General features: G+C 32.1%; 1 protein-coding gene across 1 annotated transcript; it reads right to left on the bottom strand.

Annotated features, from left to right (window-relative positions):
* Positions 1-5,190: 5,190 nt before the first annotated feature.
* LOC149837776 (uncharacterized) lies at positions 5,191-6,372 on the bottom strand. Its single transcript, XM_090008123.1, has 2 exons — positions 6,151-6,372; positions 5,191-5,328 (listed from the first exon to the last, which is right to left on the bottom strand). Exons 1-2 carry the CDS (start codon positions 6,370-6,372, stop codon positions 5,242-5,244), a joined length of 309 nt encoding a protein of 102 aa, XP_089864249.1. The 3' UTR covers positions 5,191-5,241.
* Between the last annotated feature and the right edge of the window lie 16,758 nt (positions 6,373-23,130).

The following is a 23,130-nucleotide window of genomic DNA, read 5'->3' as shown; positions in this document are numbered from 1 at the left end:
GATTGAATCACTATAAATTTTTTTTGACAACCTTGGAACACATATCTTCTTGATTCAATCACTATGAAATTTTTTTGACAACCTTAGAACACATGTATGCTTGATAGAATCACTAGGATTTTTTTTTGACAGCATTAGAACACATATACGCATGATTGAATCACTAGAATTATTTTTTGACAGTCTTAGAACGCATCTCTGAATCACTACGATATTTTTTTAGAGCCTTAGAATACATATATGCATGATAGAATCACTATGAAATTTTTTTGACAAGCTTAGAACACATATATGCATGATTGAATCACTATGACATTTTTTTTGACAGCCTTAGAACACATATATGCATAATTGAATCTCTGGGAAATTTTTTTGATAGCCTTAGAACACATATATGCATGATTGAGTCACTAGAAATATTTTTTGACAGCATTAGAATACATATACGCAAGATTGAATCACTAGGAAATTTTTTTGTCAGCCTTAGAACACATATACAAATGATTGAATCGCTACAAATTTTTTTTGACAACCTTAGAACACATATATGCATGATTGAATGACTATGAATTTTTTTTCATAGCTTTAGAACAGATATATTAATGATTAAATGACTATGAAATTTTTTTCATAGCTTTAGAACAGATATATTAATGATTGAATGACTATGAAATTTAGTTTATAGGCTTATAACACATATATGCATGATTGAATCACTATGAATTTTTTTTTACAACATTAGAACACATATATTCTTGATTGAGTAAATATGACGTCATTTTGACAGCCATAGAACACATACGTGTGTTTGAATCACTATGAAATTTTTTTTAGAGCCTTAGAACACATATATGCATGATTGAAATTGCTTTGACAGCGTTAGATGATATTTGAATGATTGAATCACAAAAAAAAAAATTACAGCCTTAGATCACATATATGCATGACTGAATCACTAAGAATTTTTTTTGACAGCCTTAGAACACGTATATGCATGATTGAATCACTATGAATGTTTTTTCATAGCCTTAGAACACATATATGCATGGATGAATCACTACAAAAGTGTTTTTATTACACAAATATGCATGATTAAATGACTATAAATTTGTTTTTACTGCATTACAGCACATATATGCATGATTGAATCTCTGTAAAAAAAAATTGATGACCATAAAACACATATCCGCATGATTGAATCACTATAAAAATTTTTTGATAGACTCAGAACACATATATGCATGATTGAATCACTATAATTTTTTTTTGACAACCTTGGAACACATATCTTCATGATTCAATCACTATGAAATTTTTTTGACAGCCTTAGAACACATGTATGCATGATAGAATCGCTAGGAATTTTTTTTGACAGTCTTAGAACACATATACGCATGATTGAATCACTACGAATTTTTTTTTAGAGCCTTAGAACACATATATGCATGATAGAATCACAATAAATTTGTTTTGGGAAGCTTAGAACACATATATGCATGATTGAATCATTATGAAAATTTTTGACAGCCTTAGAACACATATATGCATGATTGAATCTCTCAGAATTTTTTTTGACAGCCTTAGAACACATATATGCAAGATTGAGTCACTAGAATTTTTTTTTGACGGCATTAGAACACTTATACGCAAGATTGAATCACTAAGAAATTTTTTTGTCAACCTTAGAATACATATACACATGATTGAATCACTACAAATTTTTTTTGACAGCCTTAAAACACATATATGCATGATTGAATCACTATGAAATTTTTTTGATAGCTTTAGAACAAATATATTAATGATTGAATGACTATGAACTTTTGTTGATAGCCTTATAACACATATATGCATGAATGAATCACTATGACATTTTTTTGACAACATTAGAACACTTATATTCATGATTGAGTGAATATGATGTTTTTTTTACAGCCATAGAACACATACGCAAGATTGAATCACTGTGAAATTTGTTGAACAACTTTGGAATACATATATGCATGTTTGAATTTTTTTTGACAGCCTTAGAAGATATTTGAATGATTGAATCACTTTAAAAAAAAAATTACAACCTTAGAACACATATATACATGATTGAATCACTATGATTTTTTTTTACAGCCTCAGAACATGTATATGCATGATTGAATAACTATGAATACTTTTTCATAGCCTTAGAACACATATATGCATAGATGAATCACTATAATTGTTTTTTTAGTACACATATATGGATGATTAAATCACTATAAATTTTTTTTTACTGCATTACAACACATATATGCTTGATTGAATCTCCGTAAAAAAATTTTTATGACCATTAAACACATATCCGCATGATTGAATCACTATAAAAAAAAATTGACAGCCTTAGAACACATATATGCATGATTGAATCACTATAATTTTTTGTTGACAACCTTGGAACACATATCTTTATGATTCAATCACTATGAAATTTTTTTGACAGCCTTAGAACACATGTATGCATGATAGAATCACTAGGATTTTTTTTTTTAAAGCATTAGAACACAAATACGCATGATTGAATCACTAGAATTTTTTTTGACAGTCTTAGAACACATATACGCATGAATGAATCACTATGAAATTTTTTTAGAGCCTTAGAACACATATATACATGATAGAATCACTATGAAATTTTTTTGACACGCTTAGAACACATATATGCATGATTGAATCACTATGAGTTTTTTTTTGATAGCCTTAGAACACATATATGCAAGATTGAATCTCTGGGAAATTTTTTTGACAGCCTTAGAACTCATATATACATGATTGAGTCACTAGAATTTTTTTTTGACAACATTAGAACACATATACGCCAGATTGAATCTGTAGGAATTTTTTTTTTTCAGCCTTAGAACTCATATTTGCATGATTGAGTCACTACAATTTTTTTTTCATAGCCTTTGAACACATATATGCAAGATTAAATCACTATGAATTTTTTTTAATAGCTATAGAACAGATATTTGAATGACTGAATGACTATCAAATTTTGTTGATAGCCTTATAACACATATATGCATGATTGAATCACTATGACATTTTTTTGACAACATTAAAACACATATATTCATGATTGAGTAAATTTGATGTTTTTTTGATAGCCATAGAACACATACGCAAGATTGAATCACTGTGAAATTTTTTGAACAACTTTGGAATACATATATGCATGATTGAAATTTTTTTGACAGCCTTAGAAGATATTTGAATGATTGAATCAGTATAAAAAAAAAATTACAACCTTAGAACACATATATGCATGATTGAATCACTATGAATTTTTTTTTACAGCCTCAGAGCACGTATATGCATGATTGAATCACTATGAATCTTTTTTCACAGCCTTAGAACACATATATGCATGGATGAATCACTATAAAAAATTTTTGACTGCATTTCAACACATATATGCATGATTGAATCTCTGTAAAAGAATTTTACTACCATAAAACACATATCCGCATGATTGAATCACTCTAAAATCTTTTTGACTGCCTTAGGAACACATATATGCATGATTGAATCACTATAAATTTTTTTTGACAACCTTGGAACACATATCTTCATGATTCAATCACTATGATATTTTTTTGACAGCCTTAGAACACATGTATGCATGATAGAATCACTAGGATTTTTTTTTGACAGCATTAGAACACATATACGCATGACTGAATCACTACAAAATATTTTTTAGAGCCTTAGAACACATATATGCATGATAGAATCACTATGATTTTTTTTTGACAAGCTTAGAACACATATATGCATGATTGAATCACTATGATTTTTTTTTTACAGCCTTAGAACACATATATGCATGATTGAATCACTATGATATTTTTTTTGACAGCCATAGAACACATATATGCATGATTGAATCTCAGGGAACTTTTTTCGACAGCCTTAGAACACATATATGCATGATTGAGTCACTAGAATTTTTTTTTGACAGCATTAGAACACATATAAGCAAGATTGAATCACTAGGAATTTTTTTTTACAGTCTTAGAAAACATATATGCATGACTGAATCACTACGATTTTTTTTTTAGAGCCTTAGAACACATATATGCATGATAGAATCACAATGAAATTTTTTTGACAAGCTTAGAACACATATATGCATGATTCAATCACTATAATTTTTTTTTGACAGCCATAGAACATATATATGCATGATTGAATCACTATGAAATTTTTTGGACCGCCTTAGAACACATATTTGCGAGATTGAATCACTATGAATTTTTCTTGATAGCCTTAGAACACATATATGCATGATTGAATCATCTATGAAATTTTTTTAATAGCCTTAGAACTCATATATGCGTGATTGAATCACTATAATTTTTTTTTTTAAACATTAGAACACATATATTCATGACTGAATCACTATGATTTTTTTTTTTGACAGCCTTAGAACACATATATGCATGATTGAATCTCTGGGAATTTTTTTCGACAGCCTTAGAACACATATATGCATGATTGAGTCAATAGAATTTTTTTTTGACAGCATTAGAACACATATAAGCAAGATTGAATCACTAGGAAATTTTTTTTACAGTTTTAGAAAACATATATGCATGACTGAATCACTACGATTTTTTTTTTAGAGCCTTAGAACACATATATGCATGATAGAATCACTACAACAGAGCAGTAGATTAGCGACGACCACCTTTCGTCGCTAATCCGTCGCTAATCCGTCGCTAACCATGTTAGCGACGGATTAGCGACAACGCGGCGACAGTATGCTTACGTCGCGAATATTTCGACGCTAACTGGCGACGGAATTATTCCGTCGCCAAGTCTGTCGCTAATTGCGACGGAATAACGAGCGCTATATTCCGTCGCCAATCCGCCGGTACTAAACGGCGACCACGGCGTGGCGACGGATTTAATTCCGTTGCTAGATTAATATGAATAGCGACGGAATCATCCGTCGCTAATCCGTCGCAAAAACGAAAAAAAATCAAAAAAAATTTATTTAAAAATTAATTACGGAGAACTGTACAATTTATATTTCCTGTACAATTTATATTTCCTGTAAATAAAAAACAAACCACACAAAAAAATTCATATAACAAGTATCTATAATAATTAATCGTTCCACCTTAAAACTAAAAAGTTTAATTATTTACAATTCAACAATTACAATTAGGAAAAATAAAAAAAATAGAACTTCTTCAACACAGTCCTCTAATCATCGCCAAGATTTTGTGCGTCTTCTTGTTCATTGTCTTTATCTGTCCCTTCAGCTCCACTACCCTGATTATCGCTAGCAGCCTACACAAGAAAAGAACAGTCAGTATTGATAAACAAAATATAATGAAATGAATTACACACTATATGTGATTCTATCATGTGCTCATGTGTGATCTAAGGCAATAAAAAAACTCTATATGTGATTCTATCATGCTCATATGTGTGCTAAGGCAGTCAAAAAATTGAATATGTGATTATAGCATGTTCATATGTGTTCTAAGGCATATAAAAAAACTCTATATGTGATTCTACCATGCTCAGATGTGCTTTAAGGCAAGCAAAAAACTATATATGTGATTCGATCATGCTCGTATGTGTGCTAAGGCAGTAAAAAAATTGAATATGTGAATATAGCATGCTCATATGTGCTCTAAGGCAGGCAAAGCCAAAATTTTTATATGTGATTCTATCATAAATGATATATAACATGTTCATATGTGTTCTAAGGCAGTTAAAAAACTCTATATGTTATTATAGCATGTTCATATGTGTGCTAAGGCAGTCAAAAAACAGAATATGTGATTATAATATGCTCATATGTGTTCTTAGGCAGTAAAAAAACTGAATATGTGATTATAGCATGCTTATGTGTTCTAATGCAATCAAAAAAACTTTATATGTGATTCTATCATGCTCATATGTGCTCTAAGACAGACAAAAAGTTAAATATATATATATGTGATTCTATCATGCTCATATGTGTGCTAAGGCAGTAAAAAAATTGAATATGTGATTATAGCATGTTCATATGTGTTCTAAGGCATCTAGAAAAACTCTATATGTGATTCTACCATGCTCAGATGTGCTTTAAGATAGTCAAAAAAACTATATATGTGATTATACCTGAGAGGGACCTGGAATCGAAGATCCCCTATCCTGAACAGCGGCCTTGATCTCATTTCGGAGAAAGGGGGCGACGGTGTATTGGAAGTAGTTATTCAGTGATTCATTAATGATCTCGCGTACATCATCACCGGAAAGAATAGTCGGCTGCTTGGAGCTTATGTCGGCGCAAGAAGTTGGTGAGCCGTAACTGGAAGAACCAATAACTGGTGAAGTGTTCATATTACTCCCAAACCCGAACACGCGACCTTTTTTGGGTTCACCTGCTGCAGTCACCCATGCTGTAGGATCAAATGATGGATGCTGAGTAGCGTCTTCACCATATCGCTCTACCATTTGTTGCTCATATGCCTCCTACAAAATAATGTTTAAAGTATTCATTAATAATTAATGATAACATTATGATGACTTGCATATATATTGCAATGATTATTAATAGAATTAATACATACCGTTGTCGTTCTCGCCTTCTCTGATACGAAGACTCCCGTGGTCTTCCGTTTATGTGTTTCTACAAACACATCCTTATATGGTACACTGCCTCCTTTTTCTGCTTCCTGCGAAGTTAAATGACAAAAGATTTAGTACACAAATTTGCAACTATACTTATAAAATTAATATTATATATTGATGAGTTACCATTTTCTTTAGGTGGCTCCCAAATGTCTTAGATCCACCTGTGTGTAGATGGGCTTCGGGCATCTTCGATCGATTTTGTGAAGCCTTCGCAGAGCGATTTTTAAATGCATCTCCCGCCCACATATCGCACATTTCATCCCAGTAATCTCTCCTGATAGTAATAGGACCATGGCCCTTCCACAGTAATGGATCATCTACTACGCCAGATGCTTTTTTTGCTGCAGTCTTCATAGTGTGCAGCATGTCTGCAAATCGATTGGCAGCCACCTTCTGCCACACCTTCCTTGCATCATTTTCTTCCACCGTAGTTGCAAAGCGATTCGAAGCCTACAAATATTTTCAGAAAGTTAGTAGACATTGCTTAAATAAATTAAATATGAAACACATTAACTATGAGGAACAACTGTATACCATGAATGAGGACCACAATCTGTCTAATACCTCCTTTGGGTACTCTTTCCATTGAGCAACTGGTCCTGGTAGATGTTGAAGAAGTGAATTCCTAATCTCCCGTACTACTTCTTGTGGCTCAAACCTCGTGCTGCACATGAATTGTTACACAGTAAATATCAATATAAAATATTTAAAAGATATGCAATAATTGAAAACAAAATACTTACGGTCGATTATCGATATACACTATTCGAATGAGTCTTCTTGTGCCAGCCTGTGAAGACCCTGTTTCCTGTGTTGGCTGTTGACTTGTGCGATCAACTGGTGTAGGTGGGTCGTATACAGGCGCAACATCATCTGTAAAAAAATACACACCAAGTTCTCAGAATGTGCATTTGAACTAATCAAGCATCTAATTAGTTATATGATATACCTATCACAGGAGCCCGTGAAGATGAAGGTTGAGCCTGGCTACTACTGGATGAGCGACCACTATAACCTCCACGAACCATATTCTAACAAATAACATATGTCATACAATATATTCAAATAATTCACATCAAGTATTACAATGCATTCAAGTCATTCACATCAAGCATTGCAATGCATTCAAATAATTCAAATCATTGACATCAAGTATTGCACTAATTCAAATCATTCGTTAATTGCATAAATTATAATACATTCAGATAAATTACAATGCATTTGAATCATTCGTATCAAGTATTACAATACATTGAAATAAAATTTTTAATCATTCACACCAAGTATTGCAATACAACTCACATCAAGTATTACAATGCATTTAAATAGAGGTTTGTAGTATAAGATTTTTTTCACTAGCTTGAGAATTCTTCCTCGTCACTAGTTTGACTTTCTTCTTCTTCTTCTTCTTCTTCTTCTTCTTCTTCTTCTTCTTCTTCTTCTTCTTTGTTTGCCCATCCACTTGGTACATCATTTGGATCACATTCCTCTATGAATGTTTCATCAGCCAATGGAGATATGACATGCATATCATGCGCAACATCGTGACCATAAGCGAAGTCACAGACATCATCTGATTGATAGTAATCACTGTCTTCAGCTAACTCATCTTCTTGTAACTGATCATACTCGGGGTATAGTTTGGATTTCACCTTGCAAACTGCCCACCATTCATTTCTATCTGACTTTTTTATACTCGGATATGAAGTATAATAAACTTGTTGAGCTTGCGAGGCTAATATGAATGGTTCATATGTTCCAAACCTGGATTTATGATTCACCTCCACAATGCCTGAAGCTTTGTCGAGTCTTGTTGCAGTTGGATCAAACCAATGACATAAACAATTATTGTGATCACGATCAATTAAGTAACTTAGTGTTGTTTATAAGTACAAAATTTATGTTAGCTTCTTTACCAACTGTTTCAACCACTCCACAAACTTAGTTTCACGTTCTTTTTGTACTTCTGCATTAGTGAGATGTGAAACTTTGCTTTGCAACTCCAGATCAAATCGTCTGCAAACCACAAATACTTATATTACCGAGCCATGTATCCACATATAGAACATAAAAGGATTTATAATTGAGTTGCATATACATATACTTACTCGATGTATGGGTCGATCGCTGAACAATTAAAAAGAATATAGATGTGTGCTGCATCTTGCTCTCGATCTGTCAATAGCCTTGATCGGCAACTACCAAATGCATGCCCAAGTCGTTGAAATATCGACAGCTTGTCAGCTACAGTTACTTGTTCTCCATCATCGTTACGGGGCGGGCATGTGTAACGTGTTGAAATATGAGGTTCGAAGTACATAGATGAGAAATTTGAAATCTCTTCTAAAGTGTACGCCTCACAAATAGAGCCTTCTACTCTTGCTTTATTACGAACCTTTTTTTTTAGGTCGAACATGCATCTGACAAGAATATACATTTCAAATTTTAAATATCTGTCATTAAAGAGACAAATATAAAAAAACATATACCTTTCAAATGGGTACATCCATCGATATTGCACAGGGCCACCAACCCTTAGTTCATATGGCAGATGTATGATCAAATGTTCCATAACATCGAAAAATGCTGGCGTAAATATCTTTTCTAACAGACAAACAGTGGTGATGACAGAGTCCTCGAGATTCTTTACATCTGATACAATGACCTCCGATGCGCACAATGTTCTGAAAAATCCGCTCAACTCAGACAATACCCCCCATATAGGTTTGTCTAACATATCATGGAATGCTAGGGGTATCAATCGTTGCATAAAGATATGACAATCATGGCTCTTCAACCCATATAACTGTCCATCGTCAATCTTCACAGCCCGAGCAATGTTAGAGACATATCCATCTGGAAATCTCAGTTGTCTCAACCATTGACATACATGTTTTATTTGATCAGGTCCGAGCACGTACTTCGCCTTTGGTTTCAGTACTTTGCCATTATACTCTTTGAGTTCCAATTCTGGTCTTTTACATATTAATTTTAAATCCATACGGGCCTTCGGATTATCCTTCGTTTTTCCTTTAATATTCATTACTGTATTGAACACATTATCAAACACATTTTTCTCTACATGCATCACATCCAAATTATGTCGTATCAATAGGGTCGGCCAATACGGTAGTTCCCAAAAAATAGATTTTTTCGTCCAATTGTGTTCCTTCCCAAATCCACGGAAGGGTGTAGGACTGCGGGCATCTGTTAATACATCTGGAAAGTATCGCAATCTTCTTAAAATCTCTATGCCAGACAATCTTGAGGATGGACCTTCCATTTCAGTTGTGCCTGCTGTAAATGCATTCTTTTGACGTCGGAACGGATGATCGCTGGGTAGAAATCGACGATGGCAATCAAACCAGCAAGGCTTCCTTCCATGCCTCAATCTAAAAGCTTTGGAATCCTCCATGCAGTACGGACAAGCCAACCTCCCATGTGTGCTCCAACCAGATAACATACCATATGCAGGGAAGTCACTGATTGTCCATAGAACAGCGGCCTTCATGTTGAAATTTTGTTTTTTGTGGGCATCATACGTGGTAACACCGTCATCCCACAGTACTTTTAATTCATCAATCAATGGCCTTAGATATACATCAAGATTTTGGCCAGGTGAGGTCGGACCAGGGATCAACAGAGACAAGAAAAGATTTGGACGTTTCATACACAAGCTTGGTGGAAGGTTGTATGGAGTTACAAATACTGGCCAGCATGAGTATGGAGTTGATCTACCCCCAAATGGATTAAATCCATCTGTACATAGACCGAGTCTAACATTTCGCACTTCCATTGCGAAGTTCTGATGAGTACGATCAAAGTGCTTCCAAGCTTCAGCGTCAACAGGATGCGTGATCTTGTTTTCATCGTGTCGAACTTTATTTGCATGCCATCTCATGTGTTTAGCTGTCTTTGAAGACATATACAATCGCTGCAATCTAGGAGTGATAGGAAAGTAGCGGAGCGACTTGTATGAAACTTCCTTTGATCTCGTGCTACCATTGCCTCTTGTCTTTGGCTTGAACCGAGGATGCCCACATGACGGGCATGATATGTCGTTTTCCTGCTCCTTGAAATACAACATGCAGTGATTTGGACAAGCATCAATCTTTTTGTAACCCATACCTAGAGCGTTGACCATAACTTTCGCACGATAGAAATTTTGTGGCAATTTCTCATCTTTAGGCAACATACTCTTCACAATCATGCACAAACGGTCAAAACATGATTGACTCAAATTATACTCGGACTTCAAATTCATTAGTTGAAGAACTGCAGACAAGATAGTGTGACTCTCACAACCGTTCCAAAGTGGCTCATCAGCATCTCTAAGTAAATCATAAAATCTACTAGCTGCATCGTTTGGTGATTCTTCATCTACGACAGTTCTTACATCACTAGAACTCATAGCAGAACCCAGTTCTGTTCCTGCAGCATCAAATATCAAATTCGTATATGGATTATCGTGCACCACATTCACCCGTGCATCAAAATCGTTTCTAAATTCTTCTCCATGAAACGTCCAGTTCTGATAATCACTCACAAAACCCTTCCTGTATAGGTGATGTCTAACGCCATGAGGTTCTACAAATCGATTATTCTTACAAATCTTGCAGGGACACCTAATCCGACCTGTGGGATCTACCGTACTGACACTTGCCGTTGCAAATTCAATAAAACTGTCGACACCATCCATATATTCATGCGATAACTCATTGTCTACTATCCTACGGTACATCCATTCACGGTTTGCAGTCATTCTGTCGTATGATGTTACGAATAGTATCCTAACCAGTTAAAAGAGAACCATCAGAATACTATGATGAAGAAAATATCAAATTTATCATGCAATATATGATGTCATACAATCACAAGAATTATGATGCATGCATTGATAACTTAATATTTTCATGTGCAAACTATTCATGACACGATACATTCATTTGAAGCATGCTTTCAGTATACAATTTCACATGGAAGACATAATCAAATTGAAAGTAACTACATGTAAGCATGGATACAATCACATCAAACATTGCAATACATCGAAATAATTCATATCAAACAAATATCAAACATGTACCTGCAGCAAACACACTTCAATATCCCACTAACTACTACCATGCATAGCATGGACTCCGTACTCCAAAAATAAGAACACTTCCATATTCATACATTAAAATCATGCTCAGCATGATCTCCGAACTCCAACAAAGTAGTCATAGATATCAACAACTAAGTGAGTGTGTGAACAATAAAGTGTTATATTCAATAAATTAAATAACATGTGATGCGCTTGCATCACTTACTCACCACGGGTATTTACCCGATTTGCATTGTTTTTGTCACTTACTTACCACGGGTGGCGGGGCACAAGCAAGTTCTGTTGAGAAATCTGCAAAAAAAAATGATGTTTTAAAATGAAGTCACCATGAAATTATTCTACCATATTAAATCATAAAACCTTAAAATACAAGAAAATAAATTATAAATAAACCAAAACATCATAAACTATAAGAAAAATAAACCATAAAATTAAATAAAAAAGCCACAATTTAAACCTTAATCAAACAAGGAAAAAACCTGCCAAAATCAAATACAAAAAAATCCTTCATCAAATTAACTAAAAAGTATTAATTAAAAAAATGTGATTTAAATCCCTAATTATAGAAAATAAAAATAAAAACTCTAAATAAATAAAAAAAACCTAATCAAATTAACTATAAAAGCCTTAATTAAAAAATTTTGATTTAAAGTCCTAACCAAATTAACTAAAAATCCTTAATTAAAAAAATTATGATTCAAATCCCTAATCATAGAAAATAAAAATAAAAGCTCTAATCAAATCCAAGAAAACCCTAATCAAATTAACTATAAAATGCCCTAATTTTTAAATTTTGATTCAAAGCCCTAATAAAACAAAATCAAATAAAAAACCCTAATTAAATTAACTACAAATAGCCTTAATTTAAGAAATTTGATTCAATTGCTTAATAAATGAAAATCAAAATAAAAAATCCTAATCAATGAAAATCAAAGAAAACTAAACAATAAAAATAAAATAAAAACCCTAATTTCTGAAAAAAGAAAAAAGAGAGCAAGAAACCAGGGGGTCGACCCCCGGCCGGACACGGCAGGGGGTCGACCCCCGGCCGGACATCAAAAGGGGTTGACCCCCTGCCGGACAAGGCAGGGGGTTGACCCCTGGCCGGAGACGGCAAGGGGGTCGACCCCGGCCGGACAAGGCAGGGGGTTGACCCCCTGCCGGACATCAAAAGGGGTTGACCCCCTGCCGGGGTTGACCCCCTGCCGGACACGGCGGGGGGTCGACCCCCGGCCGGACATGGCGGGGGGTCGACCCCCCCCCCCGGCCGGACACGGCAGGGGGTCGACCCCCTACCAGGGTTGACCCCCGGCCGGACACGGCAGAGGGTCGACCACCTACCGGGGTCGACCGCCTGGCAGAGTCGACCCCCTGCCGGAAAACGCAGGGGGTCGACCGCCTGGCAGAGTCGACCCCCTGCCGGAAAACGCAGGGGGTCGACCGCCTGGCAGAGTCGACCCCCTGCCGGAAAAAGCAGGGGGTCGACCTCCAATCCATTTACGTACCTGCGGTTGCTCCGGGCAGCGACGGCGGCAGCGGAAGGTTGACGGAAGGAAGAGGGCGGCAGGAGGGAGAGGGCGGCGGGCGGGAGCAGCGAAAGGAGAAAGGAAAAAGAGGGCTGGGATTAGGGGTAATGCGACATATAGCGACGGCTTAGCGACGGATTAATTCCGTCGCTAAGCCATCGTAATTCAAAAAACAAAAAAGGCGACAGAAAATATTTCGTCGCCTAGGCCGTCGCTATGTTGCGACGGAATCTTAGCCGTCGCAATTCCGTCGCTAACTGTCGTATTTATTGCGACAAAACATTCTCTCGCAAAATCCGTCGCTACTTAGCGACGGATTTTGCGAGGGAATGTTTTCTGTCGCTAGTTTCGTAAAATTCTACAAATATAGCGATGGATTCATTTCTCTCGTTAATCTGTCGCTAAGTAGCGACGATATAACTCCGTCGCTAAATTCCGTCGCTAATCAACTATTTTTTTGTAGTGAATCACTATGAAATTTTTTTGACAACCTTAGAACACATATATGCATGATTCATTCACTACAATTTTTTTTGACAGCCTTAGAACATATATATGCATGATTGAATCACTATGAAATTTTTTGGACCGCCTTAGAACACATATTTGCGAGATTGAATCACTATGAATTTTTCTTGATAGCCTTAGAACACATATATGCATGATTGAATCATCTATGAATTTTTTTAATAGCCTTAGAACTCATATACGCGTGATTGAATCACTATGATTTTTTTTTAAAACATTAGAACACATATATTCCTGATTGAATCACTATGAATTTTTTTTGACAGCCTTAGAACACATATACACATGATTAAATCAATATGAAATTTTTTTCTCTGTTTTAGAACACATTTATGCATGATTAAATGTTTTTTTACAGCCTTAGAATATATATGAATGACTCAATGACTATAAAAAAACATAGACAGCCTTAGAACACATATACGCATGATTGAATCACTATGAATTTTTTTTAGAGCCTTAGAACACATATATGCATGATTGAGTCACAATGAAATTTTGTTGACACCCTTAGAACACATATATGCATGATTGAATCACTGTGAAATTTTTTGACAACCTTAGAACACATATATGCATGATTGAATCACTGGAAAAAAAATTTGGCAGCCTTAGAATACATATATGCATGATTGAATCACAAGGAAATTTTTTTAACAGCTTTAGAGCACATATTTGCATGATTAAATTTTTTTTGGCAGCCATTGAACACATACGCATGACTCAATCACTATGAAGTTTGTTTAACAACTTTAGAACACATATATGCATGATTACAATTTTTTTGACAGCCTTAGAAGACATATGAATGACAGAATCACTATAAAAAAAATTACAACCTTAGAACACATACATGCATGATTGAATCACTATAATTTTTTTTTGACAGCCATAGAACATATATCTTCAAGATTGTATCGCTATAAAAAAATTTTAACAGCCTTAGAACACATATGCAAGATTGAATCACTATGAAATTTTTTTGATAGCCTTAGAACACATATATGCATGATTGAATCACTACAAAATTTTTTTGAGAGCAATAGAACAAATATATGCATGATTGAATCATTATAAATTTTTTTTTAGAGCAATAGAACAAATATATGCGTTATTGAATCACTATAAAGATTTTTTGACAACCTTAGAACACATATATGCATCATTGAATCACTATGAATTTTTTTGACAACCTTAGAACACATATATGCATGATTTAATCACTACAAAATTTTTTTGACAGCCATAGAAGACATATATGCAAGATAGAATCACTATGAAATATTTTTGATCGCCTTAGAACACATATATGCATGATTGAATCGCTATGAAAATTTTTTGACGGCTTTAGAAGACATATATGCAAGACTGAATCACTATAAAAAAATTTTGATAGCCTTAGAATACATATTTGCAAGATTGAATCACTAAGAAATTTTTTTGATAGCCTTAGAATACATATTTGCAAGATTGAATCACAATGATTTTTTTTTTATAGCCTTAGAACACACATATACATGATTGAATCACTTTGAAATTTTTTTTGATGGCCTTAGAACACATATATGCGTGATTAAAACACTATGAAATTTTTTTTACAACATTAGAACACGAATATTCATGTTTGAGTCACTACGAATTTTTTTTGAAAGCCTTAGAACACATATACACATGATTGAATCACTATGATTTTTTTTTAACAGCTATAGAATACATATATGCATGATTGAATTTTTTTTTACAGCCTTAGAACATATATGAATGATTAAATCAATATCAAAAAAATTTTACAGCCTTAGAACACATATATGCATGATTGAATCACCATGAAATTTTTTTGAGAGCCTTAGAACACAAATATGCATGATTGAATCACTATGAAATTTTGTTGACACCCTTAGAACACATATATGCATGATTGAATCACTATTAAATTTTTTGACAACCTTAGAACACATATATGCAAGATTGACTCACTAGGAAATTTTTTTGATAGCCTTAGAACACATATATGCATGATTGAGTCACTAGAATTTTTTTTTGACAGCATTAGAATACATATACGCACGATTGAATCACTAGAAATTTTTTTTGTCTGGCTTAGAAAACAGATAGACATGATTCAATCACTATAAATTTTTTTTGACAGACTTAGAACACATATATGCATGATTGAATCACTATGAAATTTTTTGATAGCTTTAGAACAAATATATTAATGATTGAATGACTACGAAATTTTGTTGATTGCATTATAACACATATATGCAAGATTGAATGACTATGAATTTTTTTTGACAACATTAGAACACATATATTCATGATTGAGTAAATATGATGTTTTTTTGACAGCCATAGAACACATACGCATGATTGAATCACATTGAAATTTTTTGAACAACTTTGGAACACATATATGCATGATTGAAATTTTTTTGACAGCCTTAGAATATATTTGAATGATTAAATCACTACAAAAAAAATTTATAACCTTAGAACACATATATGCATGATTGAATCACTATGAAGTTTTTTTGACATCCTTAGAACACATATATGCATGATTGAATCTCTCAGAATTTTTTTTGACAGCCTTAGAACACATATACGCAAGATTGAAACACTAGGAAATTTTTTTGTCAGCCTTAGAACACATATACACATGATTGAATCACTACAAATTTTTTTTCACAGCCTTAGAACACATATATGCATGATTGAATCACTATCAAATTTTTTTTATAGCTTTAGAACAAATGTATTAATGATTGAATGACTATGAAAATTTGTTGATAGTCTTATAACACATATATGCATGATTGAATCACTATGACATTTTTTTGTACAACATTAGAACACATATATTCATGATTGAGTAATTATGATGTTTTTTTTGTATAGCCATAGAACACATACGCAAGATTGAATCACTGTGAAATTTTTTGAACAACTTTGGAATACATGTATGCATGATTGAATTTGTTTTCACAGCGTTAGAAGATATTTGATTGATTGAATCACTAAAAAAAAATTTACAATCTTAGAACACATATATGCCTGATTGAATCACTATGAATTTTTGTTTACAGCCTCAGAACACGTATATGCATGATTGAATGACCATGAATATTTTTTCACAGCCTTAGAACACATATATGCATGGATGAATCACTATAATCTTTTTTTCAGTACACATATATGCATGATTAAATCACTATAAAATTTTTTTTACTACATTACAACACATATCCGCATGATTGAATCGCTATAAAAAAAATTTGACAGCCTTAGAACACATATATGCATGATTGAATCATTATAATTTTTTGTTGACAACCTTGGAACACATATCTTCATGATTCAATCACTACTAAATTTTTTTGACAGCCTTAGAACACATGTATGCATGATAGAATCACTAGGAATTTCTTTTGACAGCATTAGAACACATATACGCATGATTGAATCACTAGAATTTTTTTTTGACAGTCTTAGAACACATATACGCATGATTGAATCATTACGATTTTTTTTTAGAGCCTTAGAACACATATATAAATGATAGAATCACTATGAAATTTTTTTGACAAGCATAGAACACATATATGCATGATTGAGTCACTAATTTTTTTTTTCACAGCCTTAGAACACATATATGCAAGATTAAATCACTATGAATTTTTTTTGATAGCTTTAGAACAGATATATGAATGATTGAATGGCTATGAAATTTTGTTGATAGCCTTATAACACATATATGCATGATTGAATCACTATGACATTTTTTTGACCACATTAGAACACATATATTCATGATTGAGTAAATATGATGTTTTTTTTTACAGTCATAGAACACATACGCAAGATTGAATCACTGTGAAATTTTTTGAACAACTTTGGAATACATATATGCATGATTGAAATATTTTTGACAGCCTTAGAAGATATTTGAATGATTGAATCACTATAAAAAAAAAATTACAACCTTAGAACACATATATGCATGATTGTATCACTATGATTTTTTTTTGATAGCCTCAGAACACGTATATGCATGATTGAATCACTATGAATCTTTTTTCATAGCCTTAGAACACATATATGCATGGATGAATCACTACATTTTTTTTTTCAGTACACATATATGCATGATTAAATCACTATAAATTTTTTTTTACTGCATTACAACACATATATGCATGATTGAATCTCTATGAAAAACTTTTGACGACCATAAAACACATATCCGCATGATTGAATCGCTATAAAATTTTTTTGACAGCCTTAGAACACATTTATGCATGATTAAATCAATATAATTTTTTTTTGAAAACCTTGGAACACATATCTTCATGATTCAATCACTATGAATTTTTTTTGACAGCCTTAGAACACATGTATGTATGGTAGAATCACAAGGAAAATTTTTTGACGGCATTAGAACACATATACGCATGATTGAATCACTAGATTTTTTTTTTACTGTCTTAGAACACATATACGCATGATTGAATCACTATAAAAAAATTTTTAAAGCCTTAGAACACATATATGCATGATAGAATCACTATGAATTTTTTTTGACAAGCTTACTACACATATATACATGATTGAATCACTATAAATTTTTTTTGACAAACTTAGAACACATATATGCATGATTGAATCTCTGAGAATTTTTTTTGACAGCCTTAGAACACATATATGCATGATTGAGTCACTAGAAAATTTTTTTGACAGCATCAAAACACATATATGCCAGATTGAATCAGTAGGAAATTTTTTTTGTCAGCCTTCGAACACTTATTTGCATGATTGAGTCACTACAAATTTTTTTTTACAGCCTTAGAACCATATATGCTAGATTAAATGACTATAAATTTTTTTGATAGCTTTAGAACAGATATATGAATGATTGAATGACTATGAAATTTTGTTGATAGCCTTATAACATATATATGCATGATTGAATCTCTATGAACTTTTTTCGACAACATTAGAACATATATATTCATGAATGAGTAAATATGATGTTTTTTTGATCTCCATAGAACACATACGCATGATTGAATCACTATGAAATTTTTTGAATAGATTTGGAACACGTATATGCATGATTGAAATTTTTTTGAGAGCCATAGAAGACATTTGAATAATTGAATCACTATAAAAAAAAGTTTACAACCTTAGAACACATATATGCATGATTGAATCACTATGAATTTTTTTTGACAGCCTTAGAACACGTATATGCATGATTGAATCACTATGACTCTTTTTTCACAGCCTTTGAACACATATATACATGGATGAATCACTACAATTTTTTTTTCAGTACACATATATTCATGATTAAACCACTATAAATTTTTTTTACTGCATTACAACACATATATGCATGATTGAATCTCTATAAAAAAAATTTGACATCCATAAAACACATATCCGCATGATAGAATCACTAAAATGTTTTTTGACAGCCTTAGAACACATATATGCATGATTGAATCACTATAAATTTTTTTGACAACCTTGGAACACATATTTTCATGATTCAATCACTATGAATTTTTTTTGACAGCCTTAGAACACATATATGCATGATAGAATCACTAGGAAATTTTTTTTACAGCACTAGAACACATATACGCATGATTGAATCACTAGAAATTTTTTTTTACCGTCTTAGAACATATATACGCATGATTGAATCACTACGCAATTTTTTTGAGTGCCTTATAACACATATATGCATGATAGAATCACTATGAAATTTTTTTGACAACCTTAGAACACATATATGCATGATTCAATCAATATGATTTTCTTTTGACAGCCTTAGAACACATATATGCATGATTAAATCACTATGAATTTTTTTTGACACCTTTAGAACACTTATATGCATGATTGACTCACTACGAAATTTTTTTGACGGCCTTAGAACTCATATATGCATGATTGAATAACTATGATTTTTTTTACAGCCTTAGATCACATATGTGCATGGTTGAATAAATATGATTTTTATTTTAAAACCTTAGAACACCTATACACCTGATAGAATCACTGTAAAAATTTTTTGATAGCATTAGAAATCATATATGCATGATTAAATCACTATAGAATTTTTTTGACAACCTTAGAACACGTATCTGCATGATTAAATCACTACCATTTTTTTAATATAGCCTTAGAACACATATATGCATGATTGAATCACTAAATGTTTTTTTGACAGCCTTAGAACACATATATGCATGATTGAATCACTATGAAATTTTTTTGACATCCTTAGAACACATATATGAATGATTGAATGACTACAAATTTTTTTTGACAGCCTTGGAACACATATTTGCATTTTTAAATCACTAGGAAATTTTTTTGACAACATCAGAACACATATATGCATGATTTAAAGACTCTGAATTTTTTTTCACACCCTTAGAACACATATATGTGTGATTGAATCACTCTAAATTTTTTTTGACAGCCTTAGAACACATATATGCATAATTAAATCACTATAATTTTTTTTCGACAGCCTTAGAACACATATATTCATGATTGAATCACTATGAAATTTTTTTGACAGCTTTAGAACACATACATGAATGATTGAATTACAAAAAAAAAATTGACGGCCTTAGAACACATGCATGCAAGATTGAATTACTATAAAATTTTTTGATAGCCTTAGAACAATTATATGCATGATTGAATCACTATGATTTTTTTTTACAACCTTAGAAAACATATATGCAAGATTAAATCACTATGAATTTTTTTTGACAAAATTAGAACATATATAGTCATGATTGAGTCACTATAAAATTTTTGTGACAGCCTTAAAACACATATACTCATGATTGAATAACTATGAAATATTTTTAACAGTTTAGAACATATATATGCATGATTTAAATTTTTTTTAGAGCCTTAGAACATATAAGCATGATTGAATCACTATAAAATATTTTTGACAACCTTAGAACACCTATATGCATGATTGAATCACTATGAAATTTTTTTCACAGCCTTAGAACACATATATGCATGATTGAATCACTAAAAAAAAAAATTTGACAGCCTTAGAACACGTATATGAAAGATTGAATCACTATAATTTTTTTTTGACAGCCTTAGAACACATATATGCAAGATTGATTCACTATGAAATTTTTGGGACAGCCTTAGAACACATATATACATGATTGAATCAATATGAAATTTTTTTCACAGCCTTAGAAGACATATATGCATTATTAAATCACTCTTAAATTTTTTTGACAACATTAGAACACATATATTCATGATTGAGCCACCTTGAAGTTTTTTGACAGCCTTAGAACACAAATACGCGTGATTGAATAACTATGAAAGTTTTTTTAACAACTTTAGAACATATATTTGCATGATTGGAATTTTTTTGACAGCCTTAAAACACATATACGCATAGTTGAATCACTGTGAAATTTTTTTGACAACATTAGAAATTATATTTGCATGATTGAATTACTATAAAAAAAATTTGACAACCTCAGAACAGATATATGCATGATTGAATCCCGATCAAATTTTTTTGAAAGCCCTAGAACACATATATGCATGATTGAATCACTACAATTTTTTTTGACATCCTTCAAACTCATATATGCATGATTGAATCACTACAAAAAGTTTTTGACTCCCTTAGAACACATATATGCATGATTGAATCTCTACAAATTTTTTTTGACAGCAATATAAGAAATATATGCATGAAAAAATTGGTACAAAATTTTTTTTGACAGCAATAGAACAAATATATACATAATTGAATCACTATAAAATTTGTTTAACAACCTTAGAACACATATATGAAGGATTGAATCACTATAAAAAAATTTTGACAGCCTTAGAACACATGTATGCATGATTAAATCACTATGAAATTTTTGACAGCCTTAGAACACAAGTATGCATGATTAATTTTTTTGATACCCTTAAAATACATATTTGCAAGATTGAATCACAATCAATTTTTTTTGATAGCCTTAAAACACACGTATGCATGATTGAATCACTTTGAAATTTTTTTTGATGGCCTTAGAACACATATATGCATGATTAAAACACTATGAAATTTTTTTGACAACATTAGAACATGAATATTCATGATTGAGTCACTATGAAATTTTTTTGAAAGCCTTAGAACACATATACGCATGATTGAATCACTATGAATTTTTTTTAACAGCTATAGAATTCATATCTGCATCATTGAATTTTTTTTTACAGCCTTAGAACACATATGAATGATTAAATCAATATCAAAAAAATTTTACAGCCTTAGAACACATATATGCATGATTGAATCACCTTGAAATTTTTTTGAGAGCCTTAGAACACATATATGCATGATTGAATCACTATGAAATTTTGTTGACACCCTTAGAACACATATATGCATGATTGAATCGCTATGAAATTTTTTGACAACCTTAGAACACATATATGCAAGATTGAATCACTAGGAAATTTTTTTGACAGCCTTAGAACACAGATATGCATGATTGAGTCAATAGAATTTTTTTTGACAGCATTAGAATACATATACGCAAGATTGAATCACTAGAAATTTTTTTTGTCAGCCTTAGAAAACAGATAGACATGATTCAATCACTATAAAATTTTTTTGACAGACTTAGAACAGATATATGCATGATTGAATCACTATGAAATTTTTTGATAGCTTTAGAACATATATATTAATGATTGAATGACTACGAAATTTTGTTGATTGCATTATAACACATATATGCAAGATTGAATCACTATGAATTTTTTTTTACAACATTAGAACACATATATTCATGATTGAGTAAATATGATGTTTTTTTGACAGCCATAGAACACATACGCATGATTGATTCACGACAAAATTTTTTTGACAAACTTAGAACACATATATACATGATTGAGTAAATATGAAATTTTTTTTACAGCCTCAGAACACATATATGCATGATTCAATCAATATGATTTTTTTTTGACAACCTTAGAACACATATATGCATGATTAAATCACTATGAATTTTTTTTGACACCTTTAGAACACTTATATGCATGATTGACTCACTATGAAATTTTTTTGACGGCCTTAGAACTCATATATGCATGATTGAATAACTATGATTTTTTTTTACAGCCTTAGATCACATATATGCATGGTTGAATAAATATGATTTTTATTTTAAAACCTTAGAACACCTATACACATGATAGAATCACTGTAATTTTTTTTTGACAGCATTAGAA

The sequence above is a fragment of the Nuphar pumila genome, chromosome 5 (genome assembly GCF_984573655.1).
Source record: "Nuphar pumila chromosome 5, dmNupPumi1.hap1.1, whole genome shotgun sequence".
Lineage (NCBI taxonomy): Eukaryota > Viridiplantae > Streptophyta > Magnoliopsida > Nymphaeales > Nymphaeaceae > Nuphar > Nuphar pumila.
Note: the sequence above shows the minus strand (reverse complement) of the source record. Positions and strands in the feature narration are given on the sequence as shown.

Excerpts from the sequence above, each read along its gene's own strand:
- LOC149837776 (XM_090008123.1), bottom strand. The coding sequence starts at position 6,372 with ATGAACACTTCACCAGTTATTGGTTCTTCCAGTTACGGCTCACCAACT. Across the intron at positions 5,329-6,150 it reads CGATTCCAGGTCCCTCTCAG|GCTGCTAGCGATAATCAGGG; the intron begins GTATAATCACAT and ends TTTCTTGTGTAG.